At 44.4% G+C, this 23089-nt stretch overlaps 2 protein-coding genes across 3 annotated transcripts in view; one reads left to right on the top strand and one right to left on the bottom strand.

The window, feature by feature from the left end:
• Window positions 1–5234: 5234 nt before the first annotated feature.
• slc35a5 (solute carrier family 35 member A5) lies at window positions 5235–12777 on the top strand. Of its 2 annotated transcripts, none has more exons than XM_062534299.1 (7): window positions 5235–5320; window positions 6216–6432; window positions 6599–6697; window positions 7178–7311; window positions 7535–7602; window positions 7815–8607; window positions 11825–12777. In XM_062534299.1, the coding sequence occupies exons 2-7, from the start codon at window positions 6276–6278 to the stop codon at window positions 11891–11893; spliced, it is 1320 nt and encodes a 439-aa protein (XP_062390283.1). In that variant the 5' UTR covers window positions 5235–5320; window positions 6216–6275; the 3' UTR covers window positions 11894–12777. The 2 variants fall into 2 exon arrangements, with proteins under 2 accessions (XP_062390283.1, XP_062390284.1); XM_062534300.1 differs by lacking the exon at window positions 5235–5320 and adding an exon at window positions 5939–6054.
• Window positions 12778–13151: 374 nt separating this feature from the next.
• ccdc80 (coiled-coil domain containing 80) overlaps window positions 13152–23089 on the bottom strand; it is an 18907-nt gene continuing 8969 nt past the window's right edge. Inside the window, exons 3-7 of the mRNA XM_062534298.1 lie at window positions 21481–21617; window positions 19376–19527; window positions 18779–18882; window positions 15675–15758; window positions 13152–13972 (exon numbers count right to left, since the gene is read on the bottom strand). Coding sequence (XP_062390282.1) covers window positions 13650–13972; window positions 15675–15758; window positions 18779–18882; window positions 19376–19527; window positions 21481–21617 — 800 coding nt within the window. The 3' untranslated portion in view covers window positions 13152–13649. The remainder of the gene's footprint in view (window positions 13973–15674; window positions 15759–18778; window positions 18883–19375; window positions 19528–21480; window positions 21618–23089) is intronic.

The following is a 23089-nucleotide window of genomic DNA, read 5'->3' as shown; positions in this document are numbered from 1 at the left end:
GGCCCCCACGCCACCAGAGGGCCCCCAAGAGCACCAAAAGATCACAATAATATATATCTTTTTAAAAGTAAAAATAAAAAGTATCATTGAATAATAGAAACGAGATGGTATTACACATATAAATGTGATTTGCATTTTACTTTCACAATTCGCAAAATACTATAGGCCTATTCTCAAAATTGATTCCTGCTGTTGGTTGCTGCCACCGTTGGGCATGCAGATATCATACACCGCTGGTGTGGTTGTCGGTCATCATGTGAAACGTGAAGTGGAAATTCGTTGCCACTTAATTATGTCTCAAAAAAGGAGCTATCCCTCTGGAGCCGAGAAAAGAAAAAAGAAGAAGCTGGAAGACGAGACACGCCACACCACACCACCACCATATTGCACATTTTGCACAACTTTGAACGTCTGTTCTGAATTTGAAAAACTAAAGAAATTAAACTGGTTAACTTGTTACTGTAAATACAGTGTCTTGTCTGCTGATGTTACTTTCAAATAGTGTAATTAATTTTGCACACATTTACACCCCACTCTATTTAAAAATGCAAAACAATTAGAACAATTTTGTGAGTTTGCTACTCTGGTAATGTTAAAAACAGCCAGAATGACACCGGTATGATGTAAGTAAATTACAAATTATGGTAATGATAGTGGGTATGTTACACACACAGTGTAGCCTATGGGATGATGAAGTATCTGGTGCTGAGGTAGTGGTATGGGGGGCCCCAAATGAAATTTTGCTTAGGGCCCCATAAAGGCTTGGGCCGGCCCTGTTATCGCTGTGCAAATACCCAACGGGAGCCTGGAACTTCGGTAAAACTCACGTCTGGCAAACAGTCTGAACCTATGTTCCAAGAGCTTCGTGTTAAATGAACATTCTTGAACACTTAGTTTGCTACAACACATAACATTTGCACATACCAGTGGGGTGTCCTACGAAGCTCGATTAGTGGCTTAGCGAGGTATGTTGCGCTCAAAACCAGGGTATGCTGTCATACGAAAGTGGATTTGTTTTAGCGTCGCTGTATCACCATGGTATCTTATGCTCGCAACCAAACCTGGTCGGGAGCGGGTTATGTGCTTAGTTATAGCTCAAATCGTGAAATATCACCGCCCTCTGACCAATTCTAACCAATCCATTATCTTGAAAAACGAAGTTATCTCACGTGTGCTAATCTGTCATACTTTGAACAAGTCAGCCCCGCCTCTGCAAACATTTTGAATCTCGAAGGCGCTTTTAACTATGTTGTGCGTGCAAATATGTCACTACTATGGACATGTATGCCATACAAAATCTGATGACCATCGACTTTTTGATGTTATAGGTTAGACACTAAAAAAGACCACCCTAGATTTCGCTACCGCTCATAAATGCGGAAGTAATCGTTTTTAAACCTAGGCTGTCTTCTGCGTCTCCACGTTGCCCGATTGGTCAAAATCACCCCAACCACGAGAACGCGCACAGATCTGAGCTGAAAGCCTAGTTTGACAAATTTATCACATACCTGCTGTCGTAGGATCACTTAACTTAATACCCGAGTTGAGGCTTTGTGCAGCCTCGATATGTCTAGATAACCTAGATTTGTCTAACTTGCTTCGTAGGACACCCCGCAGCTTGTTACAATGCACATACACATTTGCACATACCTTGGTTGCACACGGGAACCACGTACCTGGACAGGGAAATAACAAAGCCTGACGGTAGACAGACACATTTTATGAAAACTGACTTCGCCGCCAATGAGTTGTGAACAGGTGAACCACTCAGCGGCTAGCTGGCGCAGTGACGTCAGTGGGCTACCGTAGCTGCAGTGGGACAAACTTCACCCAGACCGTGACTCTGCCGGTTACACTCGCACCTGTCTATATTGCCACACAAGATGTCCTGTTCTCAAACAAGTACATGCGTGTGTAAGGAAACCGCATGAGAGCCATTTAACAAAACCGCTCTCTGATAGTAGCATCAAGAATGCTCCCATTCACCAAATAAAATGTCATTTGTTATAAAGACAGCAAAACTATAGCAGAGAGATGTTAGCCATCAGGCATGACATGTAAGACATTCTGGATTTACCTTTGAGGTCCAGAAGAAGTAGCCTATAATCCCAATCAATATAGACAGCTGCAATGTAGTAGTGCCTTTCCACAGCTAGAGCAGCATTGTATAGACAAGTAAGAAACAGCCACGCGTATGAAGTCCCCTCCCTGGGACACGGCCTCATGTCTGAGCTGAGCACTGCAGGTAGGGACTGTCTGTTTAAAAGAGCGGACAAAACGATTTTGGACTCAAAGCCGGAGAGGCTGTGCCCTTTATCACTGTGAGACACACACACACACACACACACACACACACACACACACACACACACACACACACACACACACACACACACACACACACACACACATGCATCACACACAAACATGTTTCCACAAAAACACATTTCCACACATTTTCATTAAGAACAATAACAAAATTTGAACTAATCAAAGATAATGTTTTACATCTGAATCATTTTGTGTCATCAGCAATAAGAGTCTAATAGTTTACATTGCCAATCAATGTCAGTCTATATAACTTACACCAACTATAGGCTACAATGAAACATTTCTAGTATAGCGTATTCTTTACACAATTGTATATGTGTAAGGTATATTTGTATTCGCACAGTGCCATTTTTGAAAATGTTTGACATATTGCTAGTCTTATTCCTGTAAGCACATGCACTCCCACAAGTTACTGTAGGTGGTCACAAAACCATAAAACCACCACTATGTATGGAGAACTACCCGATGTACTGTAACCTATTCAGTGATGTATACGTACACAGTGATGCATAGGCTACATCGGGTAGCTTTCCATACTGTACATACACAAGAGAAACACCCATTACTGGAGGAGTTACTGGAAATTATTCCATGACACTTTAAAAAAACAACCTACCACCGGGAGATATTTCCCAGAACATCCCCATACCTCTTAACATGAGACCCCACTGGACTGGAGAGGCTCAACACAGCTCAGAAATAAAATATTAGTAGCCTCGGACTATCCCTGATATCAGTATCTACAACCGCCTATGCTCCACTATGAGGTGGGGAAACAGCTGTACAGGAAACGTCTGGAACACTTTTCCCATGCAGGACAGTTTCAGTGATCAATCAGAGGTGGACAATAACTAAGTAGCCTACATTTACTTGATTACTGTACTTAAGCATGATTTTATCTGTACAGTATGTTATAGTCTATTAATAGTTTTGGAAACTTGTGACTTTTACGCCACTACATTTAAAAGACAAATATTGTACTCTTGACTATAAATATACTGTAAGCATAATATTGTGCTCTACAAAATATAAGCATAAAGTACTTTTAACCACATTTGATTCTTTAAATGCAATAATGCAATAGACCATCTAGAAGTTGGCTGTGGTAATGATGGTAAAAACAGATTCTTCATCAGAACATCCTCTATGTAGCCTGGGAGAATCCAGACGAACATTTTACCAATTGAGATTTGAGAAGTGGTCTGGTGTTAACCAGGCTATACTCCATGATCATTGCAAAATTGGAATGAAATTAGACAATCGCCTGACAGGATAACTTCTTCCTATTTTATTGTTCACTGGTGACATTTTACAGGACTCATAGCTGTCATTATCAACTTGATTTTATGATGCGAAGATGAGATAATCTCCTGACTTCTGCTAAGAAAGTTGCTATAGTCATTGGAATATGTTGCAACTGTGAGATTTAGCAGAATGACAATTCTCAAAACTTGACACCACCCTATTTAAATGCAATAATGTGATAGACCATCTTGAAGTAAGTTTTTCAAAAGTTCAATTTGAACTTCGCTGAATTGGCTGTGGTAATGACGGTGACAACAGATTCTTCATCAGAGCCGATAAGAATCCGCTATGTAGCCTGGAAGAACCCACATGTACCCAGTCATTGGAATATGTTGCAATGGCTAGATTTAGCAGAATGAGAATTCTCAGAATTTGACACCGCCCTTTCCGTTGTTTAACAATAGAATAATCTCAATCTGTCAATAATGTGATATACAGCTTGCCTCTCTTTTGCTCACCTGAACACTTGTACAGAAATAGAAATGTTTCTATTGTCACTCCAAAATGTTGAAAATAAGGAATAGCCAGGAAAGTGTCTTCAGATATGTTAAAATTATTGTTATTGTGAATGACTGTGGTGTTTATTATTATTATTATTATTAATAATAATAATAATAATAATAATAATAATAATTTGATTGCTTCACTAACTATTTCTGTATTGTTTCTTCCCCTAGTGTCTTGTATACCTTGATTGTCCTTATGATTTTGAGTTGTATGTTGAATTTTCATTAATAAAACAAAATAATAAATAAAAAATAAAAACTTGTACGGAAATAAAATATGGTCATATGACAATGAAGACCCGGCTATATAGCCAAGGTTTGTGACAGCACATAGCTATATCTTTAGCCTAGGCCTACATTATTAAATGATAAATAACCTATTCATAATTGAGTTATCTGGGTTTGTATTTGGCAGTGAAATGTTTTAGATGTGTAAACAAATCATGAATAATGATTTAAATTATTAATTTGAACAGTTGGAAAGTTATGGTGTAAAATGTTTTTTTTTTTTTGCTGGATATAAGGGACTAAAAAAATCAAAGGATATAGGCTGGCCTACACCCTAGCTAGCCTATATGACCAAATAAACATTACATTTCAATATATTAAAAAGGGAAAATAGCCTAGCCTACTTGTAGGCCTAGGTAGCCTACTTCTGACGTTTCTAAAAGCAAGTAGCCTACTTCTGTAGGCTACTTCGATTTAAGTAAACATCCACCTTAAAACTTTCACTTGTATTGGAGAAATATTTCACATGGTGCATCTATACTTTCACTTAAGTAAAGTAAAGTAGCCTAAAGTAGGCTAAAGTGTAGGCTACTTCGTCCGTCTCTGACTGCAATGTAGGCTATGTTTATTTGTTTATTTGAAAATGCGTGCCAATCAGTGGCCTAATAGCCAACACAAACCAATAAAGTAAACGTTTGTCTTTTCTGTCCTTTAAATTTCTTTCCATTTACCGTACTCCGACCTGTCAGTGACAAGTGCCCTATCGCAACTGCACAATCTGCGCACACAAACGCACACTTTGATCTCTACGCTCTTGAACACACCAGAGAAGTGATGACGTTGCTATTGCATTCCATACTGCGCATGTGTGTTAGGATTTTACCCAGGAAGGTGTGGAGCAGGTTCCAAATCAAGCCAATCTAGCACAAAAACAAAACATGAGAAACCAGGTAATGTGCATTATTTCATTTGCCATATATTCCTGTTCAGACACGATCACTTTTCCTTTATCGGATTTAAATTATTCGTCTGTGTTTAGCCTACTTGATACAACATGCTTTCAGTTTCTTACAGTTAAGGCTAATTGGAGTATTTATAATAGTTAGCTTGCGATATAGTTAAGTTAGTTTGTATCTCTTTCTTAAACATAAACCGTTTCGTTTTTCAGAGATAGCCTAGGTCTTGTCTGTTTCGACTGTTCAACTCTTTTATTATTTCCCCCTCTTCTGATGATGACTGTTATGTTATGCTATGGCAGCTGTTTGTGGTGTCCATTGAATAACATCAGCTACTTCCCTAAGATACATTGAACACCCTAACTTAATAGTGTTTTTTAGAGGTTTTTCTGACGTTACGTTAAATCTAACCTCTCTGACAGAATATAATGATAGAACTGGGAGCATGGTGGCCACTGATGTATAATTTCCTTGACCATGCGAAGAACTTTGTCTGTTTGTGGTTTGTAATTGGTAAACACCGCACGGTAGCAAGAATTACTGCTAACGCAATAATCTGTTTGCTATGCAGGAGAGACCGTAGCCTTTTCAGTTCATAGCTTTTGTCTGCTCACGACTGAACAGCAGGAGTTGTCACTTGTCACTATGGGTTGTTACTTTCCGTTCTTCGGAAGCTGAAGCTCAGCAAAATTATTCAACATAATTGCAATGCTGGACTAGAGACGACTGTGAGGCAAACGAGAAATATAATACATTAACAATATTTGTATGGTATGTGAACCTTGTTTTGACTTGTGTTACTGCACATGTCGACTATGCTAGTTAAAGGGGATGCTCTAGATCATTGTTAACTAAGTTAGCTAACGAATTAAGTGTTTCTGTTTTTCAGTGAGTCGAGCCATTGTCCATCCAGCCTGTCCACCGGGACAAACAGGCTTGGCTCCTCACCATGGCTCACTATTCCTCCTCATCGACCGCTTGCTGTCGCTGCTGTCCGAGGGCATGGCGATGTTCCCGCTCCTCTTTCTGCACCCTGGGTCTCGGCTTGGGGTTCGTCATGTTGGGGACCAGTCGCATCCTCCTGCTCAAGTTTTCTGCCAATTCAGGTGTGTGTTAGTTAGTCGCTTTTAAACGGAGCATCTTTCTTCCCCCGGTTTGTGTACATTATATTCATGGTGGTGCTGTATCTTCTAAGCTGTAAAGTGCAGTGAAACAGAGAAATGAAAAGCTTTAGTTTGTTGTCAACATTGTTTCTATTATCTCCCTTCACAGAGAACAAGTATGACTTCCTTCCTGCTTCTGTAAATCTGCTAGCAGAGGCCATCAAGCTTCTCTTCTGCTTAGCCATGTCTGTGAGGGTAATCATTCGAGGTGAGTTTTCCAATCTGTTGTTCTGGAAGTGTGAAACACGTATCATTGGCTTGTCAGAGATTACAGCAATTGCACAATTGTGCAATTACACTGTCAGGGATTGAAGAATACTGACGGTGCACAAGGGAAGAGAAGTTTTACAGTGTAACCTTTTCTTGACTATTTCTAGAACTACAGTGACAAATATATGCACATTTTCTTTGACTTGAGCTACTGACCTCCTCAGACTTTGGACTTTGGTTGTTGGCAAGTGTTGTCATAATGTACAGTATGATTGAATTTCAGTGGTTGACTAGATTATTATGACTGTATTTAGATTTGCTACTCTCTCCTAGTCTTACCCAGTAGTGGTCGCCACACAAATGTAGTCTGCATGACTTGGTCTATAACACCCCCTTTCCCTCCAGTTGGCTGTGTAGTGGTTGTGGCGTGGGCTCACAGTCAAACTCCATTGTTTATGTCCTTGTTGTGTTCCCGTAGAGGAGAGATCGTTCAGAGATCTGTGCTGCTCCTCCGGCTCCTCGTTCCTCAGCTACATGAAGTGGTCTGTCCCGGCATTCCTCTATTTCCTGGACAACCTCATCATCTTCTACGTCATGACCTACCTCCAGCCCGTACGGTTCCATTAACACTGATGGCACTGTACTAGTGGTAGTTAAACATGCTGTAGTGCTGTCATAAATTCGACAGACATTTAACTGGCTAATGAAGACGTTACGCTTATTTCACATCTGTAGAGGTTATGAAATGTGACTATTATCAACAATTTGTCCAACCATATCAAGCCAATAAGGTGATATCAGCACTAGTTATTGATTGTTTGTTCTGCTTCCCTAGGCCATGGCAGTGTTGTTCTCCAATGTTGTCATCCTGACTACAGCTGTGCTGTTCAGAATTGTGCTGAAGTAAGTGCTTTTGAAATTAGATAAGAGGAGTCTGGGATAAGATTGCATGATGGTGCATGATGGTACATGTCTGTGGGGCCTGCCTTCAACTGGAGTTAGTTCAGTGTGCTTCTGTTCAGATTATTGTATTGGCAGATTATGCACATAACTTGGCCTTTAAACAGAGCATGAGCTGGAATTTACCTGAAGTTGTTGCACGTGTCCGCCTGCAGGAGGCGCTTGTCCTGGGTGCAGTGGGCCGCCCTGGTGATTCTCTTCCTGTCCATCGTGGCGCTGACCATGGGCACGGGGGACACCCAGCGCGCCATCGCCGTGCCCGGCCTGCACGTGTCTCCCCTCTCCGCCCCCTCCAACAGCTGCCTGGTCTTCACACAGCAGCAGCTGGAGCTCCGCAACCACACCCTGACCGCCGCCGCCGCCGCCGCCGTCACGGACGACCCGGCCTGGACGGAAGCGGTGGCGCGGCGTCTCCGTCACTTCGGCGTGGGCTACGTGCTGCTGCTGGCGCAGTGCTTCGTGTCGTCCATGGCCAACATCTACAACGAGAAGATCCTGAAGGAGGGCGACCAGCTGACCGAGAGCATCTTCATCCAGAACGGCAAGCTGTACGTGTTCGGCCTGCTCTTCAACGCGCTGGCGCTGGCCGTCCGCGCCGAGGACCGCGCCCTCGTCTGGCACTGCGGCCTGCTGCACGGCCACAACGCCTTCTCGGCGGCGCTGGTCGTCGTCACGGCGGCGCTCGGCCTCTCGGTGGCGCTCATCCTCAAGTTCCGCGACAACATGTTCCACGTGCTGACGGGCCAGATCACCACGGTGCTGGTCACTGCGCTCTCGCTCTTCCTCTTTGACTTCCGGCCGTCGGCCGACTTCTTCCTGCAGGCGCCCGTGGTGCTGCTGGCCATCTACATCTACCACGCCAGCCGCGCGCCCGCCGACCCCGAGTACGCCCTGCAGCGCGAGAGACTGCGCGTGCTCAACGGCGAGGTGCTGGAGAGGTCGCGAGGGGTGAGCAGTGATGAGGAGTGATGTTTGGTGTTGGTGTTGGTGTTGGTGTTGGTGTTGGTGTTGGTGTTGGTGTTGGTGTTGGTGTTGGTGTTGGTGTTGGTGTTGTTTTTTTTAATTAGAGACGGAAGGTCAGGAGGAAGTGTTTTGACGGGTTGTTTTGAAGGGATAAGGATTTATCTTGCGCGCAAACAGGGGTTTCACTCACACGCACACACACTCACTCACACACACACACATTCACACACACAGAACATTCATAATTATGACTAGAGCTGATGAAAGAGCCTCTCTCCCTCACACACACAGACACACACAGACACACAGACACACAGACACACAGACACACACACACACACACACACACACACACACACACAAACAAACATTTTAAGAACACCTAAAAGGAAATGGTGCGTAGAGAAGAATGCCCTCTCTCACTGCATATGAATGAAAAGTTGTGAAAGAGCTGCAGGCAGTTTGATTTGTAACACATGCACACACACACACACACACACACACACACACACACACACACACACACACACATACACACACACGACACGCACACACACACTCTCATGCACAAGTGGCTCTCTGTGAGCGTCGCTGGGTCTCTTGACTAAATGTAATCTCATTTTGGGGATGACAGGAAAGAAACCTGAGTCTCTTAATGAAAGCACAATTTCGCACCCGCCCCGGGTTACCTTGACTAATCTCATTATGGCCAATGGATGCATGCTAGTGGCAGCCAGAGAGAGAGAGTGGTCTGAACTCTCCTGGTAGTCTCCTGTGAGCTCTGTATAGGCTCCCTGTTTAACCTAGGAGACAGACAAGCATATACATATATGGCTATTATGTAGTGGAAGTTAGCTGGGAACTAGAGGAGGGAGGCTTTTCTCTCTCTCTCTCTCTCTCTCTAATTGTTCTGGTTGGGTGAAAAGGAAATGCTCGGGCCTTGAGGCCAGAGTTTGAAAAAAGTAATTTGTAAGCAGCATGAAAACCTGGCAAACACTCTTCTTTCACTCCTTTTCTTTCTTAACCCAGCAGTATGTTTTGAGGCTACTCCCTCTCTCTTGTTCTCTTTCTCTGTCTCTCTCTCTATCTACTTGTCATGCTGAAATGGTGGTTCACTGTGTTGAGAGGAAAACAGTACACTTTGTGTTCCAAGTTGAATGAGGCTTCATTTAATTATATTGCTGTGTGTGTGTGTGTGTGTGTGTGTGTGTGTGTGTGTGTGTGTGTGTGTGTGTGTGTGTGTGTGTGTGTGTGTGTGTGTGTGTGTGTGTGTGTGTGTGTGTGTGTGTGTGTGTGTGTGTGTGTGTGTGTGTGTGTGTGTGTGTGTGTGTAACTCCCACCCTCCCAGACAGACCCTCTGAAATTGAGACTGTGAAAGTCCTACCCTTATGATTTATATGTGGTTTTCCTGTTCATAGACAGAGTTTCACTATCCTTGTGGCATTTTGTATGTTTACTAGACAGCGTTATTGCTCAGCCAGAGGGGCTTATAATATCAGGATTGTAAAGTGTGGTCGCATGGAATGGAGGGAGGAGAATGAATTAAGCCACTCACGTTGGCCCAAATGTGATGTGATCACAAGGTCATGAGACAAAAGTGCTGAATTAAGTTGGTGTCACACAGGTAATTGACCAAGGTCATTGCTTTATTTTTCTTGCTCTAAACTTAATTTAACGGTTGCCATGCACAAGCATAACTACAACCCCAACAAACACAAGTCATGAGACTCCCGCTCACACACAGTGCAGGCTGCTGGTTTTACATCGACCTTTCCGTACTGCGTGACAGCTCACTCATGTTTGAAATGTAATGTAATCAGCAAGGTCGAAGCCAAGCTCATCCACAAAAACTGCCGAATTGAGTAGGTGTCACGCAGGTCAGACATAATTTCTGTGGATTTTTGGGATGATTCAAACAGAACTTAGCGGTTGTCATGCACAACCGTAACTACAAAACTCGCCAAACTTGAGTCATGAGGCGCTGCCCATGCTCTGTGTGTCTGTGTGTGTGTGTGTGTGTGTGTGTGTGTGTGTGTGTGTGTGTAGCTGTGTTTACTTAAAGTAACATTTGTTATCAGAGTGACGCCCTACTCTATTCAGCTCTTCTATGCATGACAGAGGCTGCTTCGCCTTCTCATGAAGGTTGGCCACAGACGCAGATGGTTAGATCCATTGAGCGTGATATTAAGAGACAGGAAACCGGGCTGGCTGTGTGATTATCCACATGGCTTGGGCCCAGTAGAATGTGTCCGGTGTGAAGAGCTTTATAGGAGGCCAGAGTGGTGGTGTCCCAGTGTCAGCTGCCCCTGCTGATAACACCAGTGACTGGACAAAAAAACAATGGGCGCTCAGTGTGCAGTGTACACTTCAGTCACTCAGTTCGAGGTGAAGCCATTTGAAGCAATTAAAAAAAAAAAAAAAAAAAATGGCGCAGATTTAGTCATTTTGATTCGATTATCTGTTCACGTTATATGCTCTTGCTCAAAGCAGATATTCTGCACAGGAAATATCCATTCAAATTCATCCTGGCTTCATTTGCAAAGAGTGTACGTCGTCACAGTGACCATGTACGCTACAGGTGTCGGCCCGAAACACATCACCTACAGTAGCGCTCCCAGCCAGGAGCCTCAGTGGCTCCGCCTCCGCAGCACACCTGCTGTCCCTCGCGCGCCACAATGTGCCTTCACACGTCCTCCTCCGCGGCTCATGGCTCCTTTTTAAAATTCTGCACGAGTGGGGAAACACACAGCTCCTCCATCCAGAGATGCTGTCATTTCACACCACCACACTGCAGCATGCTGCCCAATGACCTTAAACTCTTATCAGCCGGTTTCTATTGCATGGGTTAAGCTTAGTACTCAGCTAAAAGGGGTTTTCATTGACATTATCTTTTACCGTAATTTCCCCAACTATTAGCCAAGGTTTATACATTGATTTGGCAAAATTCCTCCAGCTTTAATAAACAGGGGCAGTTAATATAGTATTAATATGGTTTTGATTTTTTAACTTGCATAAAACACTGTCCTGCGGTTTATACACTACGCAGCTAATACACAGGTCTTACTGTAGTCTTGGACTAAGCTTAATCCTTGAATGGGAAACCGGCCCTAGCCTATACCACTGTACAATTGTTGATCTGCAATCTGATCCTAAAACTGGTGTCCCTGGTTTTCTTCTCTTGTGTCGTGTGTCTGTGGTCCAGGATGGCGAGGAGCTTGAGAGGCTGACCAAGCCCAACTCTGACAGTGACACGGAGGAAGAGTCCCTCTAGCAGACGTGCTGTAAGATGGTAACATGGAGGACAGAGTCTCTCTCTCTGACAGACAGCCGTGGGGGATGTAATGGACCTTTCTGTGGGAGCCCTGGCTCTACCTCCCTGTTACCAGCTTCTCTTGGGGGTAATTAGACACAGTGGTGGTTATCGTGTTGTAAATTATTCAGAAAAGTGCCTGTACATAATGCTTGGTGTACAAAATTATATGGTTCGAGAGAAAGTGTGTGTGTGTGTGTGTGTGTGTGTGTGTGTGTGTGTGGATGTGGATGGTGGTGATTGGAGAATAACCTTAGTCTGATGCGTGGGTGTGTGAGTAGAATAGCCATAATTGAATTTGGTGTGTTTGAGGCGAGGGAACAATGGAATGCATTGACCCCCAAAGGCTTCATGAAATAGGACAAAGGGATGTTATCATTACTGTTTTAAAACTGCATAAATGGTTGTGTGGAACATGCTATAATTATGCTAAATTATTTGAATGTTTGTATGAAAAAGGGTTCAGTTTACTTAACAGTTTTGGAGCAAATTACTTACTTAAATGACATCATTGCAAATTACCACTGCACTATGGTGCCATGTGTATATTTGCTAATGTCTATTAACATTTCCAGTATTCATATCCACAAATATCTTGTTCAGTGCCTGTTTGTTTAATTCAGTGAAACTCTTGAAGCCTGTCATTTGTAGACAGCATTATGGATCTCTTTTTGATACTTGTTTCCATGGTTTCTTTGTTTAGATACCTTATAAAGAGCACAAATTAAACCTACTGAAGGTGACATGTACAATCGGCAGGAATGTTGTGGGGTATGTCAGGACATATTGGCACAATTGTATGGTTTTAATGATGAAGGGCACAATAAATGAATATTGAAATCTCAGTCACGTTTTTTTCTATCATACTAATTCACGACACAAACATGATAAACCACTGGCCATGCAATCAATTGTATTAATATATTGTATTATTATTATTATTATTATTATCATTATTATATTAATGGTGTAGTATGAGTCAAGTAAGACATACTTCCTCAGAGGTCCCTCAAAAACGTTCCCATGTTATACTGATTCTGTGAGCCAATGACAGACACCAGAGGGCGCTAGAGTGTCAGGAATGACTGTTGGATCTCAAGTACTGCAATATAAAATTGTCTTTCTCAGTGGAGATTTTAGAATTTTCCTTCCCTGAATTCTGAACACAAAATGTGTCAATGTCTTCAGCTTAGGAAAAACAACAGTCACAATCGGGGTGGTAATAAATTGACTTTATTGTCCTTATAGCAGAGCTGCATATAAATAAGAACATATGTAATCTTTACAATAGACAAACAAAGGTTTATGAGCCCTCCTCAAGAGACAACTGATTGTGACCTTCAGACACATCTCCAAATTCACAACCAACAATAAATACAAAACAAAACAAACAATACATAACTTTTTGAATATTTTTTTTTGTTCTTATCTACAAAAAGAGACATCCATACCTGTGATATTATGGAAGAAAACAGTCCGCAGGAGGTTGATAGAATAAGAACACGACCGCACAAGAGAGTGAAGCGGTGTTCCAACGCAAGTCAGCTGTGACAGGATTTTAAAAAAAATGCAGAAACAGGAAGTAATGTGACGTGACAGTGGCGAGCATCAAAGTAGCACCACAGGCCTGTCCGCAGGCTACATACACAACATGGAGAGCGTTCACAAGCACCCCAGCTCTCCCTCCCCTTCCCCTGACCCCCCCTCCCTCCCCTCTTTAATAGCCGTATCCTTGATGATAACCTTCGTGGTAGCCGTCGTGGTAGCCATGGTGATGGTAACCGTAGCCGCCGTACTCGTCCTCCGGGCAGCGCATGCCCAGCGACTGCTGGATGGCCATCTCCTGGCGCCGCAGCTGCATGGAGTCGATCAGGTCGTAGATGATGGCCATGGACCACATGGGCGACGGGTACCAGGACTTGACGTTGCCGTCCTTGCCCACCAGGAGCATGGAGAAATACTCCGGGCTGATCTGGAAGTAGTTGCGGATGTCCCGCACTAGTGTGGCCGACAGTCCCTCCCGATCCACCGTGGCCGAGCCTGGGGGAAGAAAGAGAGAGAGAGAGGGGTTGTGGGATGGTGGAGGTCAACTCAACTCTAGATCTACACCTGATGGCTAAGGAAACTTCATCATGGGCTGGGGGAGTTAGCCCTCCCTACCTCAACACTCCCTACCAAGGGGGCGTTCTCAGGAGGGCAATTTTCATAGGCCTCCGGCTTGTAAAAGCAAGGCAGATTCGAGAGAATTTCAGATAATGCTTAAAGGCCTGTTGTGGGCCTGAGTCTCTTTTGGGTGGAGGTGGAAAGAACAGAAGGGAGAGAGATGGAGGAGAGAGAGAGAGAGCGAGAGAGAGAGAGAGAGAGAGAGAGACATGGGTGGGGGAATGAAAGTGTTCTTTTTTGTGGTGGCTTCTTAGTCAGCACGCCTAATCCTGTTTCTTAGAACAAGTCAACGTTTGATCTATCAGAGGGGCGAGCTCAGAGACATTGCTGATGCAGTCTCCCACACACACACACACACACACACACACACACACACACAGAGCAAGTCCCCGCCTCACACACACGTGAACTGGCAGCTGCACAAGCACTGCCTAAGCGTCTGCGGTTTTTGACATAGCTGGAAAATATGTAAACTTCACATCCTCTTTCCATTTTTTATGAAAAACATTTCATGTTTCAAAATATCATTGCTATGTGTGATCCCTCGACTGCTTTCCCAAAGAGAGAGAGAGAGAGAGAGAGAGAGAGAGAGAGAGAGACCACTCATGACTTGTAGGTAAAACAGTGCATGGGACAGCAACTGTAAAAGGGGGAGACTACCTGCTGTAGGGAAGAGTTGGCCAGCTGTACAAGGCCAGCCAATGTCAACACCGCAGAGGGACGGACGCTCTAATTTTGCCCTCAACACAAGCATTTGGGAGGAGCCCCAAAAGCCCCCGGGACACCTGGCTCAGTCGGCCGGGTTTCTGCCCGAGCAAAAGAAAAACCTGTCCTGTTTATTTGAAGTGCTTATTGCTCAGAAACCTTCCGAGCATATTTGAAGATTTGGAACCTTTGCTTATTCATTACGGAGGCACAGTAGATGCTTTCTGTGTTCGGACGTCTGGGACAGGGCGCCTCAGAAATGCCGGACACGCCGCCTACGACTCTCTGTCTTTGGGTGCAGAGCTATGCTAAAAATGGAGCCCACCGGGGGGATCCACGGGAAGCCTTTGAAGATGAGTGGAGTGAGCTCTATCCCTCAGGAGAAGTTCGCTCACATATACAGTACCATGTAATAAAAAACAGGAATTTTCAAGTTGCAGTGGAAGCTACAGTAGAGGCATGGGTCCATGGCAACTTGACAAGATACTGTATATGATGCAAGTGAGGTAGAGAAACATGTCACAGCCCTGCTAACCATGTGAGTCCCAACACTGATCTGGTATGACTCCCCTTAATCTTAAAATTGTATGGTTAAACTACTTCAAATATTATGTTATTTTCCAGCCTTTAGAACCTATCATGTAGACAATGCCTTCCAAAGTGAGTATACTATAATTTCATGAAATCTTCAAATTGTATGGTAGAACTACTTCAAAGATTATGCTATTTTACATTTCTTATAACCTATTATGACAATGCCATCCAGTACATTTACCACACAGAATGTTTTGATTTCTCAGTATGTTCCAGGGGAGTTGGTCTTATAACCTTGACATTGACCCTTGGCTAGCCTGAGTGATGCCGTGACTCTTACCGTTGATTGGGTACAGCTCCAGGACTCCTCCCATGTCTACCGGTTCAGTGCCCACCAGCTTCAGTATGGAGATGTGCCTCAAGCCTGTGGGGAAAACAAGACCGGCACAGGGAGCAATCAGCACAGGTAAACAGAACATACAAAATGACACAACTGTTTTTGAGTTTTACGTTTTTGGACCTACCAAAAATGCTCTATTGAAACCAGTGCACACTCATTTAATGAATCCTGATGGAGGGGCTGTCTGCCAGAACGTTGATTAATAAACAGAACAAACACAGGCACAGAGTTCAATCAGCGCAGGTAAACACTTCACTCAGAGCTAGACCAAACAAAACACGGGCACAGGGTTCAATCAGCAGGTGAACACCTCACTTGGAGATAGACCAAACAAAACACAGGCACAGAGTTCAATCAGTACAGGTAACAGCCTCAGAACCAGACCAAACAAAACAGATACAAAGCCCAATCAACATAGGTAAACACATCCAAGCCAGAGCAAACAATTTCTGTTTCAAGTTTTTATTTCCCTCTCCACGTGAATTCATCCACCGCTCCTCAAACTGGTTCTGATCTAATGGTGAGGTCCGTAAAAAGGTTCCGGTAATTGCCGTGGAATGTGGCCACGTCGGCTCTGCCATGCAGCCGAGCCCCGCGCCGGTTCTGGTTCTGATTCTGGTTCTCATCAGAGGAGAGACACGGCACAAGCTCATGGGAAATGATGGAAGTTCACAGAGCGCACGCCAAGCAACAAAACATTGTGGTGGATGGATGGACCATGGTACCGGCGCAGCCAAAACAACAACAGAACAAAATGGAGCGGAGGCTGCATGGGCCAATCATAACCTCTCTGACTCCGCTGAAGAATGAAGACTGGAGAATGCCGGAGATTTCGCAGAGACAAATGGTGGCTTTGACGGCACGTTAATGCCAATTTTGGAGGAACATCAACACCAGATGAGACGGTAACAATGGGATGTGCTACATGTTATTGGCAGATACAAGAAAAGCCTCCAAAAGGCGAGATCTTCCATCTGAAGCAACTCTCAAAAAAAGCCTGTTTTAAACAGTATGGTAACAGACAAAGGATGTACAGGGGCGTATTGTTCCCTGTCAACCAGCACAGGAAACTCTGCCAAACTCTCTTTCTCTCTCTCTCTTTAACTCAAGCTAAACACTGGAACAAGACAAGGTCGTGGACCTCGTCCACATCACTCATCACTCTTTGTCTCTCTATTTGACAGAGATCTCCAAACACATCAATTCCAGCGGTGGGAAAGACAATTGCTACTCCGGGGAACATCTCAGACACCTCATGTTCGCCCATAGCATGTCCTTACTGCACTGGGCCAGAGGCCAATTGACCAACGCAACCTTCACAATAGCATACTATAGCCCTCAACCTGAGATCATCACACAGATGCATGGTCAGTAACTGTGTGCAGACCTGTGATTGAAAGGGTGTGGATCATTCAATGCCAAGCCAAAAAGAGAGAGAGAGAGAGAGAGAGAGAGAGAGAAAAACAAAAACAAAAGGAAAGGAGAATGACACGTAGAAAGTGTTTCAGCTGTGTGCGTCTAACACGGAACGGCAACAGTCCCAAGTGTGCTCATCATCTGTCAGGCACTTCTGAGTTTTACTAGGCGATTTACTGTGTCATTTGGGCTAATGGAGTCATGCTCATTTTGAGTTATGTGACTGTCAGGGGTGCTAAGGGAAGGGAGGAAAGAAACACACACACACACACACACTCATTCTCTCTCTCTCTCTCTCTATCTCTCTCTCACACACACACAAACACACACACACACTCTCTCTCTCTCTCTCTCTCTAGCACACACACACACACACACACACACACACACACACACACACACACACACACACACACACACACACACACACACACACACACACAACAGCAACACTGGCTGAGGGTCCCTACTGGTGCATCAGCGTTTGCCAGCGCTTGCGTCTTTTAGGAGTAATAAAGGGAAAACCCCTGGCTTTCTATCCAAGATTTACAATGTCTGGTCCTGTGTGAACCATGATTATTATAGCCTGGTTGCAATTACCACTGGATTATATTTGTCCACATTGACTGACAATAGAATAGGATTTGTCTGTTCTGAGTTGATCTAATACAGCTTTGCTTGTGCAGTGATACACGGAAAAGCACATCTGTAGCGATGTGTGGGCGTATGCATGCATACACTGGTGTGTTACCAGGTCTGTGAGTGTCTTGTTTGTGATGTTTGTGTGGGTGTGCTTACATGGCTTTAGCTGGGGTCAGATGATTGGAAATGCAAATCATCTCTCATTATCATTGTCATATTTGCAGTCACGTATGAAATCATTTGAGCTCTAATGAATTCCATAAACTTACAGTAAGAACTAAATACATGGCTCTTCATTTAAATGTATCTCCTCTCTCAAGGGGATAAATAAACCCTAGCCAGTTCTTATTGGCTTCGCTGGGCTCGTTAAGGCACCATGACGGCCACGTTCAGTCACTTCTAACGGAGATTGCACTGGGAACATGATGACATAGCCTTCCAGTCCCTGGTGCCTACAACTTTATGCTTCAGTCATGGTGGTCTTGGTACGATTCAGTAATTTCCCTCCATTATTTTCCCCAGGCCATCAAACTGAGAAGAGGATTTAGGAGGAGGAAAAGTCCATCTTAGAGAGAGATGAACGGCTTTGACCTGAAAACCACATTACATGGCCACTGGGTTTCTGTGAGTGTCCTTTGCAGATACAGACCAAGGCAATAAATGTAAGTCCAGGTGGATGGAATTCTCTCTCATTGGTCAGTGCAGTCTATGGTAGTTCTACTTCATATATTTGCCAGTACACGAGGGTCTGCTAGAATCAGAGTGATCTAAATGTTGTCATCAGAGGGTGTTGCCTGCTGCCACAAGCAACAAGGACATTTGAAGACAGTGACACAACGACCTGACAACCACATTTGTTGTGTTTCAGTTGTGTACTGTATAGTGATTGGTGTACTGTGTAGACTGCGCTCTTTATACGGCTGTGATTGGTGGATTGTGTGGACTGTGCTCTTTATCCGGCTGTGATTGGTGGAGTGTGGGCTCACCCAGGTTGCAGGCTTGGCTGGTCAGTGCGTACAGCTGCTGCTGGTAGGCCCATTCCTCATCGTTTGGAGCCGATATGACAAACAGCCTCCGTCTCCACCGGAACCTGCAGAACACACAGACCGAGCGCGTGTATGGGTCACGACAGAAACGACAGAAACGCACCGAAATTCACATCGCCCCCGCTAACCTTCTCGTAAGTTTGAGCAGTTTATTGCATTTAATAAATAACGGCCTAATAGAGGCACGGTGCTGAGATCCAGTTTTGGGTTAAATGGAAGTTTTATTGAATCACGGGGAAATTCTGCTTTTGACATTTTACGGGGGGGAAAAAATGGATTTGATTAATCCAAGTCCCAGACGAGAGCCCAAGCTGTTGGATGAGCGTGCGCATTATGATCCCCTGGCCACTTGTCGTGCCAAACAAAAGCTATAAAACGCCTTTAACAGGCATCATAACAATGAATAAGACCAGTATAACAGATGTATGAGGAATTAGAAAAATAAAAATTAGGTGATGGACCATAAATTCGGGTGGTGCGGACGTGTTTTTCCCCCTTTTTTACATATGCTTTCAGTACGACGCATCTCTCTCGTACCTTGAAAGGAAGTTCTCTAACGACCTGGGCTTGTCCTCTTTCTTGCACACCACTCCATCTCTCTTCTGCTGCTCCATCTCCCGGATCCGCGAGGCGAACGTGTCCAAGTAGTCGAACACTGCCTTCATGGCAATGGGCACTTCGTAGAATTGCTGGAGGGACAAGTTGTGTGAAAGTCAAGAAACTATGAGCACGATCAGCAACTATGTCATCTACATGTCATCTGAGCTTGGTTTCTACACACTGTGGAGAATAAATAAATAACCCCCCCCAGACCCAAATCTTATGCTATGTGTGACTTGGTTGCTGCCTTGCCAAGGCTAGTCACAAGAATGCTAAACATCTTTTTTTTCTGGCTCGCACAGAAACCTCAACAAACATAGCACTTCAGTAAAGTTTCCAAAGCAACTTGCAGTCGGCCGTCTGATTTTCTCAGAGCTCCTTGAGCATTCCTCTGGTCTACAGCATGACCCAGCCGCCTGCTGACTTTGAATCAGGCCTTTATGAGATACCAAGGCCCATTAGGGCAGTGGACGAATGCTCAGACACTGTAAAGGCTGTGGTCAGACAGAACAATGTTTTGGACTGTGCATGGATGGACTACCAGCTAAGAGAGGGAGAGAGCGGCCTAGAAAGATAATGAGAGAGAGAGAGAGAGGGAAAAGAGAGGGAAAAGAGACATGGAGAGATAATGAGAGAGGGAGAGAAAGAGAACAATAGAAACAGAGAGAGATACTGTAGATGTGGAGTCGTGGAATATGGGATGGGGTCAGATTGTCACCCACAAATCATCAAGGTTTATCTGACATGTTCACAAATGAGAGTTTCTTTCACCAAGTAATACTATGAAATAATATTTGGTGCAAAACAGTTATAGTAAATTATATATATTTTTAATGAAAACAATTACCAGTATTATACCAAATTTTGCTTTTCCATTTTCAGTCACTTTTTGCCTGAAAAGTCAAATAGGTAGACCTTGTTAATTTCATTGTGACAAGATGTATAAAAAGCTAAACATAAAGAGAGAAAGAGCCCATGAGAGTGATGCAGAGAGAGAGAGAGAGGGAGAGAGGAAGGCAGAGAGAGGGTGGGAAAGAGACAGAAGCAGGGATAGAGGGAAGGAAAAAGAGAGACAGAAAGATAGAGAGAGAGAGAGTGAGAGGGAGAGAGAGAGAGTTGCTGGTCTGTGCTGGGCCCTTGGTGAGTTTTAATAGACTTTACTCTCTGTCCTGTGCGGAGCGGGGAGCGCACAGTGGCCTCTTTGTTTACATCATCTGTCTGCAAACAGGGCCTGGCCTTACTCCTGCCGCTCTCATCAGAACACCACGCCATTTCCCCCGACCAGCCAGTGGCCCGCCGCCCCCATCGCCCCCGCTGACGGAGAACGTGGGCAGAAATGGGGTGTGGAACCCACGGGTTTGTGTTGGGTGTCTGCTGGCTGCCTTCACCCATACTCTCTCTCTCTCTCTCTCTTTCTTTCTCTCCCTCTCTTTTTCTCATCGCTCTCATTCTCTCTGTGTCTTTTGACTTCCTGATCTCCCTCTCCCTCTCTCCTCTCTCACCCTGTTTCCAATCCTTTTGATCTTCTCCTTTCTCATTCACTTCTCTGTTTCTCTGTTTCTTCCACTTTTCTATCCACTCCTCCCTCTCTCCTCTCCTTTCTCCAGCTCTTCCTCTCCCACAGCGGGGACTAGAGCTTGTTAGGTCTGAGGGTGCTGCCAAAGCTAGAGCCCCTGTTGTTCTGTCCAGCTATGTGGGTTTGTAGTTGTAGATGCTCCCCCCCACACACACACACACACTCCAAAATGTGTGTGGGTTGGTTGGAGCATGCATACCGCAGCCACTCAATTCCTACATGGAATTCGTTTTTACACAACATACACACACACACACACACACACACACACACACACACACACACACACACACACACACACACACACACACACACACACACACACACACACACACACTAACACACTAACACACACACACACAAAATTATTCTGAGAATAATAAACAAACCAGTTTTGGGACGTTGTTAAATAGTTTCCCCTAAAACCCCCTCCGTGTTTTCTAAATGTCCTAATCCCCTGTCTTACCTTCACTCTCATGTCGAAGTCGGTGAGCACCATGTGGAAGTCGTTGTAGTTCATGCCAAGCTCTCTCCTCAGCTCTGTAATCAGCTCCTGGTTCACCAGATCCTCCTGTCTGAGGCCCTTCATAGCCCTGTCGTGCTCTGTGGGAGAGCAAAACAAAATGGTTATCAGACCGAATTATTAACATTATGACATAGAATACTATAAATATAATATAGAAGATTATATTATATTTGTACCTACATTACAGTACAGTTCATTTACAACGCATGCAACAATATAGCATAGAATTGAACAGTATAATAGTATAATATGTCTATGGTAAGTATATGGTGTGTATTTTATGTTTCTGTGTGTGTGTGTGTGTGTGTGTGTGTGTGTGTGTGTGTGTGTGTGTGTGTGTGTGTGTGTGTGTGTGTGTATATATAAATATATAGTATAGTAGCATAGGAAACACCAGTGTGTGTCTGTGTATTGGTACGCATAGGTACATATAGCATTAAGGTGTATATTATATTCTCAGGTCTTCAAGTTCAGTGGGTGAAAGCTGACCCAAAGTGAGGAATCCTATGAAGTACAGACACTGGGATTGGCATGTCTTGGAACCTTCCGGACACCCTGCTCAGGCTGGGGCCTCAATGGAAAATCCCCAAAACCTGCTATCTTGGGAGTGTTGTGCCCTGACCCTGTAAAGGAGAGTCTCCTGTGTGTGTGTGACTGTGTGTGTGTGTGTGTGTGTGTGTGTGTGTGTGTGTGTGTGTGTGTGTGTGTGTGTGTGTGTGTGTGTGTGTGTGTGTGTGTTTACACTGGGCCCACAGCTTCCTCTTTTCACCATGGAGTGAGACAGAGTAATACATGGCCACTCTTCTGTGAGGTGAGGTGAGCAAAAGACGTAACAGAGAGAGGGTGTGTGTGTGTGTGTGTGTGTGTGTGTGTGTGTGCGTGTGTGTGTGTGTGTGTGTGTGTGTGTGTGTGTGTGTGTGAGTGAGAGAGAAAGAGTCAGTGTGAATATATGTGTGTATGCGCTTATGTGCCCCGAGAGCGGAGCAAATCAGCCATGCCTAACATTTTGTTTGTTTTCCCTCTCCCAAAATCTCAGAAGGAATCTCTCTCTCAGGTTTCCATGCACATTCTTTGTCTGAAAGATAATAATGGGGGCGTGAGGTGCTGGAGAAGGGGTTCGGGGGGGGGGGGCATGTGGATGGGGGGGTTACCAGCCACTTCAATGCACCATTTCTTTTCATTCCTTAATTTTATGTCCTGTCCCGCTGGTTGAGATGGCTTATCTAACTACATACCAGTGCCGCCTGGGTTGTATTTTTGTTTTAACTGGAAACCACATAGAGTTCCAACCTCCACACCCACCCACCTCTCACACACACACACACAGACACACACACACAGACACACACACACACACACACACACACACACACACACAGACATACCACACACACAGATACACAGACACACACACACACACACACACACACAAACACACCCTTTTCCCTTTTCCGAGGCCTAGCCATGTTCCTGGCTTCCCTTAATGAAAAAGCCTGACGTCAGCCTCACATCCTGAATCTGGCCTCTTGTCCGCCGTATGCATTTAAGA

Source organism: Sardina pilchardus, chromosome 4 (genome assembly GCF_963854185.1).
Source record: "Sardina pilchardus chromosome 4, fSarPil1.1, whole genome shotgun sequence".
Lineage (NCBI taxonomy): Eukaryota > Metazoa > Chordata > Actinopteri > Clupeiformes > Clupeidae > Sardina > Sardina pilchardus.
This window is presented reverse-complemented; position numbering and strand designations above follow the sequence as displayed.